Source organism: Episyrphus balteatus, chromosome 4, assembly GCF_945859705.1.
Source record: "Episyrphus balteatus chromosome 4, idEpiBalt1.1, whole genome shotgun sequence".
NCBI classification, from domain to species: Eukaryota; Metazoa; Arthropoda; class Insecta; order Diptera; family Syrphidae; genus Episyrphus; species Episyrphus balteatus.
The window spans coordinates 14,703,271-14,723,595 of record NC_079137.1 but is presented as its reverse complement, the minus strand read 5'-3'; the positions used below and the strand labels follow the sequence as shown (position 1 = coordinate 14,723,595).

Sequence of the window (20,325 nt, the reverse complement as noted above, 5' to 3'; positions counted from 1 at the left end):
TTATTTCTCGATTAAGTTTATCTCTTTTTCTCATTGTATTGCGTTCTACAATATTTTTTTCTTTAATATAATTAAATTCATATTCTATAACGCTTAATTTTTGTTGTTTATATTTATTATTTATTAATTTTTTTTTACTTTATTAACTCTTAGTTACCGAAAGAAACACAAAAATTAAAAAAAATAAACGAAACCAATATCTTAAGTTGGTTCTCTCTCAATATTGCTGTGTGTTTGTTTCGAAAAAAATAAATGAAATTATTATCAATAATAATAAAATATAAAAAAAAATTTGATTAATTGACACAAAATGGAATCTTTAGGCTGATACTTGTGATCCTTGCTATCAACCAAAATGATCACAAATCGTGCTTTTTTAAAAAGTCCTTCTACTCAATTTTGCTTACAAGCATAATTATAATAATAATAAAATGACAAAAAAAAAAGAGAAATTAATTAATTCATTCTGTCGCGGCGTCGTCGGGTCTTTTCTAGTCTGGTCTGGTCGGTCGCACATCTCTGGATATGTTAAGAGGAAGGTGTGAGGCCTCGAAATGATCAGCAGCACTATTCTACAAGTTGCTGCTTCCATGTAGCGTGGTAGGGGACTTTCACTATTGTGAACTTCGTGGTAGCCAGATTATCTCGGAGGATTTCTTCAACTTTATCTAGCGGGAGAATCTCAATCTGTGGGACAGCATTTGCTCCGGGACTGGGTTGATCACCAGGGGTATCTGCAGCAGTCGAACCGGGTACTGGCTTCAGTACAGGAATGCATTCATCGAAGTGATGACGTTCTTTTCGTGTTGAATCTTCACATTGGTCCACATAGAGTGCGGTGACACGAAGCAGTTCCACAGTAACGCCCCATGTAAACACTTCCAGGGTGTCTTGAAGTTTTAAAACTGCATTAAGCACAATATTGTTAGTTGTGGCTGATTGTGAGATGTATGTAGGGATGATCAAGAGCTTCAGTATATTTGTGCACTGAGCAAGTTTGTCATCAAAGCCAGGCTTAATATCGAAATTTACAAACTCAAGTTGGCTAAGATTTTCCAGCTTAGCTACCGAATCTAAAATGTCCAATGTACGGCATTGCTCTTGACCGATTTCTAACCGCAGCCGTTCTAAGTTTGATAGTTTGGGTAAAACATTGTCGGTGAAACGCGAGTCAAAATCATTGCAGTCACCCAATTCAAGTGAAACGAGACTATTTAATTCACCAATAACTTCGATTCCCTTGGTTCCAAGATCTCGAATTGATGTCAAGGACAAATGCCGAAGATTTGTCAAGCAGCGTAACGGCGATAGGTCTCCTTCGAGGGTACACTTGTCCAATGTGCGTAAACGTAGCTCTTGCAACATAACTAGATTGTCTAGATTAATCAAATTCAAACTCTCATTGTTTATCGCCAATGCACTTAAGATCGTCAGGTTGGGATTCGTGAGGAATATGCTCTCTACGACCTTGGCCGAACAGCGACACATATCAATGTGTTCGAGAGATGGCACCATGCCAATGTGTTTGCAGAATTCTGACCAAGTTTCTTCTAATTTGGTACTGGATACCAAGAGCTTTCGTAGATCTAAATGCTTAGTCTCTCCGCGACGGAGGGCAGCTGTGAAACCGGCCCAATTGCCAACCTTAGAGTTCTTCATTCTCACAGTTTGCCATAGTGCGCGATCTTTTGCAACAAGATTCCAAATCTTGCAAACCGATGCAGCTCGTGGACGCTCCTAAAAAATAAAATGAAACAAAAATTAGCTTTAAAATAATAAAAGTTTGTTGAAAAAAAGGAATAATATGTAATTTGTATTACTTTAAGATTGAATTGTATTTGGATTTAAGATGAACGAGATATGAACGCGAATAAAAAGTCATAACCGAAACTCAAATTTCAGAACTGAAGCGAATATGGTAAGTTTATAATGTGATTTCTAAACAAAGAAGTAATTTAATATCAATATTTATAAAATCCCCTCCAACCAAGATAAATTTTATGTCGTTTTCAATTGGTAATCCGGAATAGCTCTCCGATCCCAAACCCCAAAGAAACAATCAAACACAGTTCTTTTCAGTTTGAAGTTTTAAGTCTTTGTAAATGTGTGTGTTTTTTTTTTCAAAATCTCCCCTTATAAAAAATTTGCTGCAAAAATATTAACATTATCACATCACTTGACGATGATGAAGAGAGTAATAGCAAACGGTTTATAATTGTAGGAATATAAATAATCATATTAATTATAATTCAAATTAATTTTGTGGAACTTTTCAAGAGTTTATTTAATTAAATTGTATATTTTGCTAAACTATCGCATCAAAAAGTAAACAAAAAATGAAGATTGTCAAATTTGACGTTTAAAAAGTATGAATGTGTGAGTGTTTCTGATTTTAAATGCAGAAGAGAATTCCCGCGTTCAACGCAGGCCACCTGAACTTAAGATCTGAATTTTTGTGGGCTCTGTTTGGTCACATGTCATAAAAAGTTAGGTGGCATTAAGTTACGTTTTTTTACATTTAGTTACGATTTTCAGGTGGAAATTTTCATCTGAAAATTCAGATGAGTGTGTTTGTGATAGTGAAGTTGGTAAACGTACCAAATGTGCTACACACCAAAATTGAACTTTGTAAATTTAATCCATGTTATAAATGGATCTGTTTATAATTCTTGTGTGTTTAGAAATGTGTGTTATTGTTATTTTGTGGATACGATACAAGAATGTATATAGGGGAAGTGGGGGCGAGACCGCCCCTTTAGTGTTTGATTGTCTTAAAAACCAATAAAAAATAACTTTGAATTGAAATAAAGTCTATATTCATTAGGTTAATAATTGTTTACTGTAGGAACTCTCGTTATTATAAAAAAAAATAAAAAATATTGAACCAAAGATAATAAGTTTAGAAAAAACATTTAACAGAAAACGACCACCCTATCAAATTTTGTTGGTAGAAAGACCGCTTCTTTTGTTTTAAATGCAGTCTATTTACACTAGTAACACAATTATGCTATATTTTCATTATTTCTCACTCCAGCACAAGCTTTGTGGTACCATTTGGTACACATTTTGCACTTAATCCAATAATATTTTGGATTGGATCTAGAAAACAGTTGCTGGTAGAAGGCAGAATCATTACTTACAGATGTAAGTTTGTACCAAAAGGCACCTATTTTATATTGCAAGTGTTGCCAATTTTACTTTTTTTTTTATACAACATAGTACAAAAACGGTCTTACCCCCACTTTTCCTATAACTAAATTAATATTATTTTATGTTCTTCCTCCGGGGGTTATGTGCATAAATGGAATAATTAAAATAAATGTATTAATAATAATAAAAAAAAACCTTAATTAAGTTGGTAACCAAAGCAACATAAAGCATACATAAATGTAAGTGGATAGCAGAATAGGATGTGATGAATCCAAAAACATAATTTTTAACAAATACTGAAGTGATTTAAATGCAAATAATAATTTATAACTCTGTTCTTACAATAACTTGAACTATTTTTATAATCCTAGAAAAATATACTTCATCTGGTATAAAAGAATCATCAGTGAAAGATTGTTTGAGAAATGAGGCAAACATGGGAAACGTTGAGAATGAGGTTGATTTGAGTTTCAACTACATATGGAGCGGCTTTTGATACGATCAACAGGAACTGTGTATTTTACAAACTGTCTCAAATCAGTGTAAAAAAAAAGTTGCTAAAATAATATAATGAGCGGTAATAAATCAGCGCTAATAAATCAGCAATATGGAATGGAGTGATAAGAATAATATCTAACGGCGAAACTTTATATTGGTAAAGTTGATGGTTATTTATTAAGTATGTTATGGTGAATCTCATGGTGGTCAAAGTAAGTCATAAGAGTGAAATTTGGCTCTCAGACAGCTGTTTTTGTATAGAAGTGCTATTTTTTGAGTGACATTTTGAGCAGCATTCTTTTTCAATTTTGGTAAGGTAAAGTAATACAATTTTCTTATTTTAAGCATGTATCCAACTGTTGAACATGTTTAGGCTCAGATTCATAAATAAAAAGCACGACTGGGGTCGCCTGTGTTTGCTCTTGCAGTTCAAAGCACATTTACATATGTTAGCGTACTTGTAGATTTTAGGAGCTGCCTCTATATAAATTTGAAAGAAATTTTGTTGAGGTTGGGGAAGAGCCGACATGTAGGGCAAATTTTTTTTTATGTAAAAAAATTATTTTTTTTTTTATTATTGCAGTAGTTTTATTGTGATAGCTTTGAATATTAAGTCTGAAAAGTTTAATCCAAATCGTTAGAGCCGTTTTTGAGTTATTTTGTATAATTTGAAAAATTTGTATGGGAGGTACACTTTTTTGACTTTTTTGAGAAAAACGAAAAAAACATTTTTTGCAATTGCTTTGAATATTACGTCTGCAAAGTTTAATCAAAATCGTTAGAGCCGTTTTTGAGTTATTTTGTATAATTTGAAAAATTTGTTTCGTTTTTTCTCAAAAAAGTTTTCGTTTTTCTCAAAAAAGTCAAAAAAGTGTACCTCCCACTTTTTTGACTTTTTTGAGAAAAACGAAAAAACAGTTTTATTGCAATTGCTTTGAATATTACGTCTGCAAAGTTTAATCAAAATCGTTAGAGCCGTTTTCGAGATATTTGGTTTAGGTTTAGGGCATTTTTTGTTACAAGTTAAAATTCCCGTTACCTGTTAAACAAATGAATTGAGAACTGATTTTTTTGCGTCAAGTAATGTCCTAATTAATAAAAAAAACACAAGAGTACAAGGACTGAGTAGAATCTACCATGGATGTGTACAAAACAAAAAATTAGACAAAAAAAAGACAAGTTTTTTTTTGCACAATTCACTTTGAATCCCAGATTGAAGCCTTATATCATGGAGCTGAAAATGAAATCCTTAGGGAAGAATTTCTTATACGAAAGCAACGATTCCCAGGAGACTTAGTAAATACAATTTTGGAACTTATTCAGCAAGAAAAGCACTAGTTAACCTATGGAAAGCATGTGGAAAACTTTGAAATTCGCAAAAAAGCACGTTGGTAAGACTCTTTCTTTCTGGAACAAGGTTAAATGGATGGATGAAAGTTCTTTTGCACTCCATAAATTACTAAGAGTGAAGTTTTCTTGGAAGCGGTCTAGAAAAACTTCCTTAAAAAAAAAAGGTTTACCAACGTGCTTTGTTGCGAATTTCATAGTTTCCCACATGCTTTCCATAGATTAACTAGTAATTTTCTTGCTGAATAAGTTCCAAAATTGTGTTTACTAGTCTGAAAACTTTATCTTGGATGTAGAAAAGCCAATCAATATAGAAAAACTATGCGAATACCAGGACTGGACGAATATCAATGGTAATCCGAGCGAGACGAGAACCTCTCAAGCTAAATTATAGGCCACATCGTGAGGATATCGCATTTCGGTGCACTCTAGTTATGCAATACCGAAGAGAACGAAGTCATGGTCCATTTTCTTAGTTCCTGCCCAATATTGAAGGAGATAAAGCGTACTTGAATAAAATGAACATAAACTTCAGCGGTCTAAGAATCATGCAACTTGTGCTAAAGGGTTGAATATTTTATTTTAATACAATTGGATTGGTAAGTAATGCTAGAAAATACAATAAATGTCAAAGTAAAACTAATGTCTTCGAATTCAACGTCAAAGACGATTTGATTTCGTTCTAACACAATCGTTTTGAGAAATGATCGTTTTGAGAAAAGGAAAAATTAAAAAACTTACATGAATTTTAAGATACTTTAGTATATGCAGTATAGCACCATATCCTACTGATACATTTGCAAAGAAATTTGATGCAAAATTTAATGATGCAGCTGCTGATAATGCTGAAGGCTCCTTTGTCGGTTGGGCAGTACTATTGCCTGGCGGTGAACTCTGTACGGCTGCTGTAGCTGTTGTCACTGATGTAGTCGAAGTGGCCACGGCAGTTTGCTGTTTCCTATGTGAATTAGATGTGTTATTGCGTTTGGAACGATCATTTGTAACAACATCGTTTTCAGCTGTAGTTTCAATACTAGCATTATTCCTAAAAGAAACAATAATTGCAAATTCAAAAAAATCATATATTTTTATAAAATGTGCTCAAAAAACAAGCAAAATGAAAAAAGCGTGTTCAAATTTAATTTTTGTTAGTGGAAGTTAGGGACATGGACATTTAATTAGTAAATAAGATTTTTTCGTTTTTTTGTGTGTATGGTTGTCGATAATATAGATAAAAATATATAAATACATCCTGTGAGACACTATACATTCTACTCACTCAGCAGCAGCGGCAGCTGTGGGACGTTGAATCAATGGTTTCTTCACAACAACGTATTTCTTTCCTTTGATAACAGCTATGGACTGAGGAAGATCTCCAACAGTAGGCTCAGGTGGTGCAAATTTAGGTTTTGTAACTGGTACAGCGGCAGCTGTAGGTTGTGGTGCTTGTGCTGCTGGTGCAGGAGCAATAATTGCTGCATTAATTAGTTTAGGAGATGGAGCACTTACAGGAGGAGTGCTTATAGAAACGGGAGCTGGTAATGGAGGGGGAGGTGGAGGTGGCTGAGAAAGTGCTGCGAGAAGAATTTGCATGTCTGGTTCTTTAGGATTTAAGTTGTTTTCCTTAAAGATAGCTGCTGTATTCACTGTGGGGACGCAAGACTGAAAAATAAAGGAATTATTACAAACAAAATAAAAAAAAGTATCTTAGATAGTCTTCTCGATGCCATTAGAAGGCTATCGATATAGTAAGTCCAAAAACAACCCAAACTAACCTGACAAACATAATCTTTGCGATTGTAGCCCTGAGCGCCTCTACCATCTGTATCTAACCGATACAGATTATCCTTTCGATCCAATCCAACGCACTCATGATGATACAAACAAAGACACTTGATGCACTGCAAATGTGGAATCAATCCCATAGCAGCAGCACATTGTATCGTGCAAGGTTGTTGAGCCGCTGCTGTTGTTGTTACATCACCACCGGTTCTAGAGAAATGAAAATGTGTTTTGTGTGGACAAAAAGAAAAATGTGGCACAGACAAAAGTGGATTTATCTAAAGAGAGGAATTAGCGAATGATATAGAATTCTATGAAGGAATAGCATCTTGATTTTTTTCTTGTCCATGTCCGGAAAAAGGATTGTTATATATTTTTTTTTTATTATGGATGGGAATTATCTGGGAATTAAAACTGAAAACGACACAATAGAAAATTGTTGTAGCTTACTTTCTGTTTTTAGATGATTTCGGCGTTGATTTGGGTGACGCCACTGTTGCGGTAGTTGCTGCTGCTGATTGATTCGAATTTGAATTCAAAGATGAAGAGTTTTTAAGAGCTCGTGTTGCTGTCCATCCTTGTGGCGGTGGAGAAGCTCCTTTGGGAGCTTTGGGTTTTGAAATGCGTTTTCCACTGCTTGTGTTGGTTGGAGTGCTTGTTACCTAAAAATATAAACAATTATTTGTCAATAAATGCCAAATACCAAAAACAAGAATTGAGGAAGTGAGAACTTGAACTGTTAAACTATAAGCAGCTCTATAAGTTGATCTCTAAAAGGGCCGAATAAAACTAAGTTTGAAATAGGATTAGAATTAAGTTTGAGGTATAACTTGGACATATTTTTTTTAATTTTCTTCGAAACATTACTGAAAAAAGAATATTTAGCCCCGATTTGTATAGTTTTGTAACGGTCTTTTGAGTAGGTCTTATAAGCCCTACAAAAAATGAATATGATATAGAATGTTGGTAATTTTCACATCTTTTATTTTACATAAACCGTTTTTATGAAATAAAATCACTTTTTATGTTGAGTCGGGCTTTTTTGGTCACTTTTTCTTCTGACTCTTTTTCGTAAGTTCTCATGTTTGCCCTGGAATTTTTTTGTTAAACGACTTCTCCTCATTTCAGATTCATACATATTTTTTTTTAATAAGAAACGACAACTTTTAAATTAACTTTTTTTCGGTAATTTCTCATGACTGCCGTGTGAAATTTTGTTGGACAAGTTCAAATTCGTGTTTATAACTTCAAAAAACAACACTGCTTTTGCATCACAACTTTTTATATAGGAAGAAAACACTACCTTACCAACAAAGCATCATGTTTGCACAAGGCGTTTGCATAATGGAGTTAACGAATTTAGCCTAATTTTTCTCTTAAAATTTGTTGGGTGAGGGTAACTACATAAAAATTACAGCATCAGCATAAAAGAAGATTTGATTTAAACTTTGAGTATTTTTGTATACATAAAACATAATTGCTTTTGAGTTGAATCCGATTTGATTTTGAGAAGAGAAATTTCTCTCCTGAAAAGCGTTCTCTCTGTTATTTCCGTTTTTTAAGGGAACATTTTTTGGTCTTACCAAATTGCGACAATCCTTTTTAAAATCATAGTCTGAAACTCGGTATCATTGGATAAAATTTATGTATGTACCTACATATATTGATTTATGGAACAATTAAATTGTATTTGAAACGAAACATGAAATGAAAGATGGTGTTTATTGACCAATTTTGAGTTTATAAACATGAAGTGGACAATTCAAATCTAAGCAAATACGAAAATATTTTAAAATAGTCGTGTTTTATTGGTAACGCATTACTGAGCTCAGGAAACAACAATAAATGATTGCTAAGGATAAAAAAAGTTTTTTATTTCTTTGTTTACTCATACATTTTTGAATCTTCAACAATAAAGGATTTTTAATCTATGTTTATACAATATAAAATCTAACTGTTTGCTTGTACGCTCATAACAAACGAAGAAAAAGGCAATTCGATTTAATTCGTTTTGTATGCTATTAGTTGTTAGGGGAATGTTAATACACAAAAAAAAATTCAAAAATACATTTTTTTCAGAAAATGCTCTGCGAAGCGGGAAAGGGTTTCTCAAGTAATAATCGTTTGTTGTTATTCACAGCATAAAATGTTAACTCAGTATAATACTGAGTTCCACAAAAACACGGCTAATATGAACGTATTTCTGTTCGGTTATTATGCACGTATTGTGTGAATCGTATTTTTGCAAACAGGGAGTCCAGGGCAACAGAAAAGGGCTTTGTATACAATTTTTTTCAGGGGGTTAACGAGTGTAAATTCTAAAGATTATGATTTTCTTATATTTATCGAAAACGAAACCGATTTCAGAATCTGACTGAGACTGATAATACTTATATAGTTTTGAAAAAATCCTTAAAATTTCATGTTCCATTTGGTAGAAAATACCTGGGAACTTTAAAAAAATATCTCAAAATTGTAAACGATTTTCTTTACTGAACTTTTCAGATATATAAAAGGACAATAGGCAAATTGATCCACCTAGCGTCCACGAATGAGATATATGTACATTGTTGGAAAGCTTACATTAAGTACATCACTTTTTTATATAGACACAAATCTGTAAACCATGTGGTACATGGCAACGAAGATTGCAATTACACCCATTCTAATAGCCATTGTACCACATGGCACAATGACCCGTTAGTACACCTATCAAGACTCTAATATTCTTTTTACTCAGGGATAAAATATCCCGAGTTCCTTTTTCGTTGATTTTAGGTAATAAACTTCTAGAGATAATACAATCGTTCCTAGTTTTCAGGTTTTATTGATTTGTTCTTTAGTCATTAAGTCTATTTTCCTTTTGAGCACACCGATAGGGATATCTGGTCCCTTTACTAATTGAGTAATGCTATCCTCTTTTGATGCTGACCCTAACCTAGCTAGTTCATCCACTATTTCATACCCTTCTATATTGCTATGCCCAGGAACCCAGCAGAGTTTTACTTGGTTAAGTGTAGCAAATGCTATTGATTTTCTTTCTGCAGTTTAAAACCGCCTTGGATCTTATTGTCTCACTGGCTAAAGCTTTGATAGCAGCCTGGTTGGCCACAAAGAATGTAATCTCCGAGGAGATTAGATTTTCTTTGTGTACCAATTCTGCCGCTTTCTCTATAGCAACAATTTCAGCCTGAAAGACACTACAATCGTCTGGGAGTTTATATGATTCTCTTATATTGAGAGGTTTACAGAACACCCCAGCTCCTGTTCCTGATTCCATTTTTGAACCGTCTTGAAAACTTCCTTGTCCACAAAGGCACAAAATCGCACTCTGATTATTGTATTTAAATCTCAAATACAATTGAATCGGTCATTGCAAAAACCACTAAGTTACTATTTTTTAAATTACTGAACATCGTTCCTTAAAGGTATATCCGTATTCTGGACAAAAAACTGATAAGATAATACATTCCTTCTCCTTCAAATTATAACGGTTATTCCAAAAATAACTTAAGTCCATGGACTTAAGAGGTTTTTGTTAGATGGCCGGTGTCGTTATATCTGGATGAGTTTAAAATTTGCATCGTCCTGATTGTTTTAACAATATTCAAGTCTTCAATTTGGATTATATTTGCCACAGATATAGAGGAATTATTACAAATAGACCAGATTTCTTTTTGTTGAAAGAATAATTTTCAATAATAATTCATTACAAAATGCGTAAAAGTGATTATATTGGTTAAAATATATACCACATAATGCTATTTCTTGCTAAAACAACTTAAGTCCAAAACAGTTTTCCTGGTTTTTTCCTTATTATTTCTAATAAAATATGACGGGATAGAAACACATAGCAACCATACGTTAACGAACGTATGCCGTAATTTTAACCCTGTTTATTTTTTGAAAGTATGAAAAGTCCAAAAGTGTTTTTATTTTTTATCTTTTGAACTATCAGTTAGAAAATTAAAAACGAAACGATATTCTGTAGCTAGACAAAAGTTCTACAGAATATATTATTTATAAATTATGCTACACATATCTGAAATATTTAAAATCATGGACTTATCATTTTTTGAAAATAAATGAATTAATTCTGGAAAATAGTTAAATATCAGGGGTCGAATTACGGCATACGTTCGTTATCGTATCGTTGCTATGTGTCCCTATCTTTTTCTACTAAATAAATAGAGACAGAAATAATCAAAACGTTAACGTATGATCGTAATCGTGTGCTGTAATTCGACCCCGACATGTCCCGTTTGGCTGAACAAATGTGGGAACTTTAAACTAAAAACTCAAAATGGAAAACGACATTCGTTGCTGAGCCTTTTCAGATATCTAAAGTATCTAAAATTTGCAAATTATGTTGAATTAGGCAAGTTTTGATGTGGAACTAATATTAAATAGTATTTTATTCAAAAGAAAACGAAATAGAGGAAAAGCTTTTTGAGAAAAAAATCAGAATAAAAATCAAAACAACAACAACAAACATACTTTGGCCGATTTCGAAAACCTGTTCGAACCGGTTTTCCTTCAAAAGCAATCAAATTACGGACTAGGTAACCCCCCTGCACAATCAGCAAAACAACTCAGTATGGACAACTTTTCTCATCTAAACAGTCTAACCTCAAAAATAAGTAAAATACCTTCTATTTAGATTAACATTTATCAACTATGTGAGTTTCCTCATCAAAAATACTACCAAAAAATATATCAATTTACCTCTGATGTTGAACGATTTGTTGGCTTTGCACTGCGCACGATTTCTTGCTCTGTAGTACCCCCCAAAGGCTCCTTGGCAAAGCAGAAATGCTCAATGGTCAAATCGCCTTCCAAAAGAGCACTGATCTCATTTCTAGATCGAGTCTTCTTGCCCGACGGAGCAATAAAGTAAATATCTGCCTTATCCTTACTTGCCTCCGGATTGGCGCGATAAACCAACTCCCTTTTCCAACCACACTCAAATGGTTTCTTATAGAAATCATCTGTCGGCAGTCGTGGCTTATTAACCACTGCCACCGGAGTCGGTGGCGGAGCTGCTGGCACCACTGCAACAATCGGAGGAGACACTGCAACTGGCACAGCAGCAGCAACAACAGCTTCTGGAGTAACAACGACAGTTGTTGCAGTCGAAGTCGATGGTGTGGGCGATGGCGAAGCTAAAACAGCTTCTTCGATTTTACTCACACTCTCTTCGACTGATTGTCGACTTTTTTTCGGCGGAACAACAACGCATTCGGGTTCCTCTACTTTTTCAAGCATTGGTTCATCATCTGGCAAGCCATAACTTGGCTTCCCAGTTTCCTCATCGAAACCAAACAAATCATCCGTCTCCGGATGCTGCAGCATGTCCTGATGCAACTTACGCTTGTTGCTTGTGATTATGCTATTGCTGCTGCCAGATGCAGCCTCAGAGCCACCATTTTCGATATTTATCTTTAATTTAGCGCTAGTTCCATCTACGGAATTGTCGTCGGCCATTGCATCGCCCCCGCCGCCGCCATCCTCGTCCTCGGATACGGCCAATTTCATGGCGGTAATATAATCACCGTCATCATCGACATTTTCATCCGGAATCGTGGCGTCCACTTCCATTCGGATGCGATGGAAACTTTGTTTTCGTTTGGGCGAAATGATTGTAGTTTATTTGCAACGTTTGGGTTGAGTTGAAATATAATAATTATTAAAAAAGATTTGGCCAATTTTGCCAGGCAGAGAAATTGCACTTTTTTCGACAAGAGCCACACACAAACACAAGCTAGAGAAGAAGAAACGTCGCAAAGTTTTATTTCACTTTATTAATTTGCTGCAAATCGTTTTTTTTTTTTCGTTTTTTCTATATTCCTGTCTTCTTGGTGGATTTTTTTTTAGAGGTTAGCTCTGGATTTCTGATTTATTTAGACGCGCTGTTTGAGGGAGAGCGCGGTTTTATATAATCTAAATTTGAATTCTTTTTGTTAATATTTTTTTCACTATCGAATGCAAATTGAAAAGTTTACTTAATTGTTTATTATTTATTAATATTTTTGTAGATAATGAAAATTGTTGAAATGAAAAAAAAAAAATGCGCCAACAACGAATTTCACTTGAAAGTGTCGCCGGGGCAAAAAAAATTCCAACAAACGAAACGAAGTGTACAACGAAGATGAAGAAGAAAACAAACGAAATGCGTTTGGCGTTTATAATTTTTGATGTGCGGATTGGATGGTAGATGGCGTAGTTCAAAATAGAGAGAAATATGATAACAGGGGTGTTAGAGAGGAAAAATATTAAATTATTTGGTGGTGTATGGAAAACAAATTTATAAAAATTGTAAGTTACATAAAAGAAATGAAATGGTGAGTTTATTAATTAATTACATAACGGCCATATTATTTACTAGTTTAAAAAATACATCTGGATGTAAAGAAATTGAAATGTCAAAAATAAATCAAAATTCCTAATATTCACTATCACACAGAGAAAAAATAGTCATTTTTAACTATTTTTATAGTTAAAGCCTGGTACGCTGCTCGCGCTAAATTTTAGCTGAGATAAAATTCCCATACAAGTTATCGATAATTTGTATGGAACTCATTTTAGCTCGGCTAAAATTTTTCGATAATTTGTATGGGAGCTAAAATTTAGCGCGAGCAGCGTACCAGGCTTAAAATCGGGATAAATACTTTGGATTTGGATTTATTTTTGACAATTTTACATCCAGGTGTATTTTTTAAACTAGTGAATAAAATTGCCGTAAGAAATGTTTAGTTATAAAGAATACTGAAATGAAAATTAACATGGCCTAGAAAATATATTGATTCAAAGTTATTTTAACACATTCTTTAACGAAAAGGTTGTTGGCAAGTTTTTGTTATACCCTTGTATATAAAAACTATAGTACTATCATGGGTTCCAACGACTGAAGCGCCGTCTGGTTCAAGAGAGCGGACCTATTCATGGAATGATTTTGGCAGGAGTGGGGACTAAGAATAATCAGATAATGAAGGAGTCGTCAAAATATTGGAATATTATTTAAGATATTGGAATATTATTTCAAATTTCAATTCGGGGGAAAGTGACTACATATTTAGCTTTGTAGATAGAGGGAGATAGAAAGATGCATAAGTAGAAATGAAAGTTGTTTATTAAAAATTGAAAAAAAAAAAACTAAAACGTACAAATACGGTTGCCCATAAGTAAAAATTTTTTGTTTTCAAATAAATTAAAAAATTTGGAAATAAATACATAGTAAATACTTTTTTTTAAACAAGACAAATATAAAAAGTCTTACGATAAATAGTAATCGCAAAAATATTTAAGTTTCATAAAACACAGTTATAAAATTCCATCAAAATAATGATGTCGAGAAACATTTAATATTTTTGAATTTCATTTAGATTCATTTTTTTGACAGCGAAAATAACAAAACGTAAATTCTGTAGAATATTTTGTTTGAATCTTCTCTCTTTAATAAGTGAGAAGCATTTTTAACTTGTTAGAAAGTAATGAAACATTAAATTTCAAACATGGTCTCGAAAAAATTCGTCAATAATTGCAGTGAATTTGGCATGAGATGATTGTATTTTAGTGTATGTATTTCGCGTTTATAATAATCTGCTTAAATATTTTAGTTCAATTTGACTAATGTGGCAATCACGTTTGAAATAAAATTTAAAATTGTATTCTTCTTTGGAAATGTTTTTTTTTTTTTGTTTGTATTCTTCTTTTTGAAATATTTTTTTCTTGTTGCCTAGGTGATTGTTGTCGAATAGAATATTTTGTTTTGAAAACTTGAATACATTTTTGTTTTTGAATTTTTGTTTGATATTTTCTTAAGCAATGTTGCAACATTTAACTTAACTCTAATTTATTCATTAATGAAATAATAAAGCGAGTAATGCTATATTATTATGTACTTTAATACTTAAAAACAAAAGCTTTTGCTTTCTTATTACAGGGCGCTCTACAACTGATTATTCTAGAGAAGTAGATTTTTTTAATTAAAAATATGTATGTACATTGTACACATACAATGTAGTTTTGAACTTTTTTTTTATTTTAAGATTTTTGTTCAATGTTTCAGGTTTTTATTAATTAATACAAACTTGACAAAAATCATAAAACTTTAAAAAAATATTTAGCATTTTGTTATGTCAAAAACTAATAACCTTCCTTTGAATTTTATGTGCCTCGATGACGCTTAATTATTTAGTTTTTAACTTTATTTACTTTATAATTCAAAATGATGCAGTTTAAAACTTGTTTTTATATTATCAATTTGAACTATAAAGTAAAAACTATACCTAAAAAATAATAAGCAATACAAGATAAGTTAAATGTTGCAACATTGCCTTAGAATATAACAAATAAAAGTCCCAAAACAAAAATCTATTCAAATTCGCAAAAATAAATTATTTGATTCAAAAATACTCAAATTACTATCACCTAGGAAACAAGAAATAAACAAAGCGTTGTAAACAAACAATATTTTGTTTACATTTCTCCTTCCCTATTCCCAAGCAGTCGAAATTCAAATTTCAAACATATGATTTCGGTTTTTTCTCTTTATCCTTTTAAAAAGATGAAAGTATTTTTCTCTTTCTTACACACGTATTTTATTCCTTCATTCTACTTTCCAAAAATTGGAATAAAGCTACCGCAGCGCACCCTAGTTAAAGGAAGCGGACCTAATAAATTCACTTTCATGATAGTACTATAGTTTCTATATACAATGGTTATACAAGGAATTTGAAAAATAGATGCGTTCTTTTTGAGGTCGTAGACTGCTAGACGTTCCTATCTACTAGAGAAGAAGAAAAGGAGGTCTCCTTAAGGCTATCTAGAAGTGTTCAATTTTTCAATTCTCAATTTATTTTTCAAAATGGTGTACAAATAAGACTGAGTCTTTTAGGTCCAGTTGTACAAATATTTGATCCGTGGTTCAGCAACTTTTATCTTCTGAATTCGGTGGTAAAATTGGTTTTTAGCACTGGTTCTAGGTCTATATAGGTTGAAATAGCTAATTCCATCCTTGAACCAAAGTTGATCTACTGCTAATCCGCCGAAATCGGCGAGTTAAATTCTTGATCCGAGGCTGAACCACGTTTGTACAACTGCGGCCCTTATAGTACCTTAAGTTGGACTTGGAAATTTAATAAATTTAGCTTAATTTTTACTTATGCATTACATAATAACAAAAGATACAATTTTAAATAAAAAAAAAAAATGTAATATATTCTTTTTACTGTTTGCGTGCTAAGATGAATTCTAATATTCCTACTACTTGTTTTAAAGACAATGGTAAGGAGTTCCATAGCCTGGTGGCATAAACATAAAATAATCTCTGTTGCTCTCAGCACAAAAAAAGAATATCCAAAGATAAAATTAAATATCAACCAGAAGAGAAGAGAGAACCCAAATTTAATAAAAAAGAACAATCATTTTTGAGTTCACAAATCCAATCTCAAATTTAATTTTATTTCCTATAAAAGAACAATAGGTAAATAATTTTATAAATTTACATAATTACAGGTCACTTACATTTGGTATAATCAATATACAAAATAAAGAATAAAAAAAATATGCTTTAGCAACTTGACTTTAAGAAAATTTAACTTTAATATTTTACGAAGATCTTTTTCCAATGGCGGGAGCCGACTCAACATAACCTCATACAAAATGAGGTATGAGAGCCATGCAGTTCTATATAGTTGTCTCTTTCTTTAGAATAAATAAATTTCATACTGTTTGATTACTAAATAATAGAAAAAACTTAAGGACTCGATGACAATCTCGATGAATTTAGATATGTACATAAGGGGGTAATAATATTCAAGGTTCGAGCAGACTGGGCAAAGTTTAACTTATCATATAAATATGAAGGTGTTTTTTTTGTTTATTATTGTATGCAAGAAAATACAACATCTTGCATCAAGAAAATGCTGAAAACTGCTTCCTAGGACCAATTGATGGTATTGCGAAACATGGTCAAACCTTTGCAAACCAAAAATGTAGCGAATTATGCTATTAAAAGCAACAAGCAGTTTATGTACAGCGATGGAATCAAGCTTGGCGTAAACTACTGAAGCATACTCAATTATAGGAACGAGCAAGGATTTGCTGTTCTCAATTTCGCATCGACTGGCGTTAATCCGGCAAACATATTTAGCTTTCGAAGAGCACCATAAATACGACCAACAGCGAGGTTAATATGGTCGTTGGCTGAAAGAAAACAATTTATTTTGAAACCAAGGCTTGTAACCATTGACGCGAACTCAAGTTTGTGTTGCGATAGTATTATAGGTGGAAAGTCTATTGTATCAAATTTCTGTCTAGAAATGGCAATTATTTGAGATTTGGCCGGGTTTAGTGTTAGGCCATTGCAAATAGCCCATTCATAAATCCGCTGCAAATCTTCGTTCCTTCTATACGATAAGTCCTCCAATAGGTTAAACGGTCGAGAAAGGTAAATTTGGACATCGTCTGCATAGAGATGAAACATGACATTTTTGCATAGATCGTTAATAAAAATACAGAATAAGATTGGACCCAAAATCGAACCCTGAGGAACTCCAGCAAGCAGATTAATCGAGTTAGAAAATCTGTCACAAATTTTCACTCTTTGACTCCGGTTTTCCAAGTAGTCTTGAATTAGACGTACCGATCTTCTACTAAAACCAAAATATAGATTAAGTTTTTTACATAGAATACCATGATTTACAAAATCAAAGGCTTTTGTGAAATCGAGCAAACAGAGAAGGGTTAAGAAACCCTTATCATATTCAATTCTAATATCATCTAGAACTTTGACCATGGCCGTAGAGCAGCTGTGCTCAGCCCGAAATCCAAACTGCACCGGGCAAAATAAGTTATGCTGTCGTATGTGGTTTGAAATTTGGTTTGATAGAACCTTTTCAAAAATCTTAGATAATCAAGGCAATATACTGATGGGACGAAAATCAGTGTTAAGAAGAAGCCTTGTAAATATCAGTTAAAGAAGACCTTTATAAGACCTGTTTGAACCGTTCTAAAGAAGCCTTGTATTTTCAAGTGACAGAAGGCCTCTATAAGACCTGTTCCAAGAGGTTCTTGTAAGTATGCAATGTTTTCACTTGTAAGTATGCAAAGTTTTTATCCTGCAGATATGCAATGTTTGTAACGCATTAGAAAACAACATTGCATTTCAATGTGAGGTTTCAATTAGCTCCCAATTTTCCACTCATCTTTAATATTAGAGCATGGTCTACTGGTAAGGTGCTGGCTTGGTATGCAGAGGTACGTGTAATCGATTCCTGGCCGGGCGATGTGATGAAAATAAAAAAATGTGTTCTTTTTCAATTAAAATAATATTCTCATCATTTCAGAACAACAGAAAAAGCAGTGGAATTTCTAAAAAAGGAAAAGAAACAAAATAGGAAAAAATTAAAATAAATAACATAATATGTAAAAAATGCAAAACAGAAAAAATCAAAAGAAAATAAAAAAAATTAAATAAAATTCAATTAATTCTTTTTTTGTATGCATAAATTCAAAATTGTCTACAACACCTACAACAACTTCTATAAGGCCTTATTATTACATCCTACGCAAGTAATCCGGTTTGTGCATTAGATAAACCCTCTGCAGGAAGACCTCCATAAGGCCATTTTAAGCTGTTTGTCACAAGCTATTAGCTTGTGGATTACCTGTGAAGGAAAGTCCTATGCAATTTCGGTAAAATGCGCCAAAATGATTTGCATAAGACCTGTCCTTCTTCTGAAAGCTAAATTGTTACTATTGTGATTATTATCTCACATAATTCCACGGGTGGCTTCCAAGCTGGGCGATAAAGAAAAGAATGCTGTCTGAGGCAGGGTTCGAACCCACACCTTCAGGTTAGCAGTGAAGCACTACATCCACTGCAACATTGATCGTTTTATTTTCTAAAGCTTAGTACGCAGTTCGAGTTAAAATTCAGATCCCATATAAATTATCGAAAAAATTAAGCCGATATTTCGATAATTTGTATGGGAGCAAAATTTAGCTCGATCTACGTACTAGGCTTAATTAAAATCTATAAATATGGATCATTGGTCATATAATAACACGCAGCTAATGACACCGTTATTCTGGACGTTCGCAAACTCCTTTTTTTCTCCTACTAACACTTAAGAACTCAGCCCGCGAAGTGGTCTTTTTTTGTTTTTTTCTCTACAGCTTTTTGCTTTGAGTCTTAAGTATCTACATTGTAATTCTCTGCGTATAATAGGAGTGAAAAAAGGTTACGCTTTTTAGATTCTTACGAGTCTTTCAGCTTTGAAATTAATCATAACGAGAAGCTTCTCGTTATAAAAGCGAAATTGTTAGTTGGGAACTACATTTCAAGGGTATTCATGAAACGGTGTAAGCTCTGGGCAAACTTGGTAAACGTTTTAAAATGGCAAATGTGTAAAAATTTGTATGGGTTTGACAGCTCGTTTACCACATTTACCATTTTACCAGGTTTACCTGAAGTTTACAACGTTGAATGAATACCCCAAATGTGAATTTTCATCATAAAAAAACTGATTAAAAATAATTTTTTTTTTAAATTATAGTTATACCTTAGCTTAAGTAAAAGTTTATCATACTTATTTCCAACAGTGAGATAGGCTGATAGTAATACTACTTTTCTACCTAACCCTAAATCCGAGATTTAATTAAGTTGATTTAGAATAAATCTCGAGATTTATTCTAAATCTTGGATTCAGGGTATAGGCAAAAACCTCGGATTTGTGGTAGGTGAACCCAAATCCAAGATTTATCAAAGTAGATTTAGAATAAATCTCGTCATTCATTCTAAATCTACTTATAGTGTATAGGTACAAATACATAAATCTCGACATTTATTCTTAATCTACTTAGTTAAATCTAAACAAAGTATTAAGCCCTCGCCTTATGACCCAACAGTTGTAGATTAGTTCCCCAATTGCCAAGTTCTTTTTTTTTTTAATTAAAATGTTTCCACATAAAAATAAAATGATTATCCGCTTAAATTAAGAATATTTCTTTTAAATTTTCGCATTCAAGAAGTTAAGAAGATTTTTCCGCTTAATTTAAGGCGGACATTATCTTGCCAAAAAAAAACAGCTTATTTTAATGCGGAATCCGCTTGTTTTTAAGTGGTCTATTTTCTCCGTGTATATCTCTACTAAAATAAGTTTCAGCATTTGTTGTGGCAATGGTGCAGTGGATGTAGTACTTGACTGCTAACCTGAAGGTTGTGGGTTCGAGCCCTACCTCAGGCAGCATTCTTTTCTTAATCCCCCAGCTTGGAAACCACCCGTGGGACTATATGAGTTAATAATCATCTTATTCTCAATTCACTGTACCAACAAAAAATCTTTCCTATCTTTCTATTCCTTCTAACTAGTGCCGTGCAGTTGCATTTAAAAGACCTTAGGTCTTACAGGCATATAGTTAAATTATTAAAAAAAAAAAAAAAAAAAAAGTTATTTCTATGAAGCTCTCCTTGACACGATTCGTGGAATTTTCAATTCATCTTGATCTTTTCATATCAAACACATAAAAATAATTTACACTTAA

General features: G+C 32.9%; 1 protein-coding gene across 2 annotated transcripts; it reads right to left on the bottom strand.

The window, feature by feature from the left end:
* LOC129918310 (uncharacterized) lies at positions 1 to 12,907 on the bottom strand. 2 transcript variants are annotated; one of them, XM_055998779.1, is made up of 6 exons: positions 11,503 to 12,907; positions 7,228 to 7,439; positions 6,771 to 6,987; positions 6,275 to 6,657; positions 5,737 to 6,040; positions 1 to 1,737 (listed from the first exon to the last, which is right to left on the bottom strand). In XM_055998779.1, the coding sequence occupies exons 1-6, from the start codon at positions 12,373 to 12,375 to the stop codon at positions 568 to 570; spliced, it is 3,159 nt and encodes a 1,052-aa protein (XP_055854754.1). In that variant the 5' UTR covers positions 12,376 to 12,907; the 3' UTR covers positions 1 to 567. The 2 variants fall into 2 exon arrangements, with proteins under 2 accessions (XP_055854754.1, XP_055854755.1); XM_055998780.1 differs by lacking the exons at positions 6,275 to 6,657; positions 6,771 to 6,987 and having other exon boundaries at positions 4 to 1,737; positions 11,503 to 12,899.
* Positions 12,908 to 20,325: the final 7,418 nt, after the last annotated feature.

Excerpts from the sequence above, each read along its gene's own strand:
- LOC129918310 (XM_055998779.1), bottom strand. The coding sequence starts at position 12,375 with ATGGAAGTGGACGCCACGATTCCGGATGAAAATGTCGATGATGACGGT. Across the intron at positions 6,988-7,227 it reads AAATCATCTAAAAACAGAAA|AACCGGTGGTGATGTAACAA; the intron begins GTAAGCTACAAC and ends TCATTTCTCTAG. Across the intron at positions 1,738-5,736 it reads TAAAGTATCTTAAAATTCAT|GAGCGTCCACGAGCTGCATC; the intron begins GTAAGTTTTTTA and ends TTTATTTTTTAG.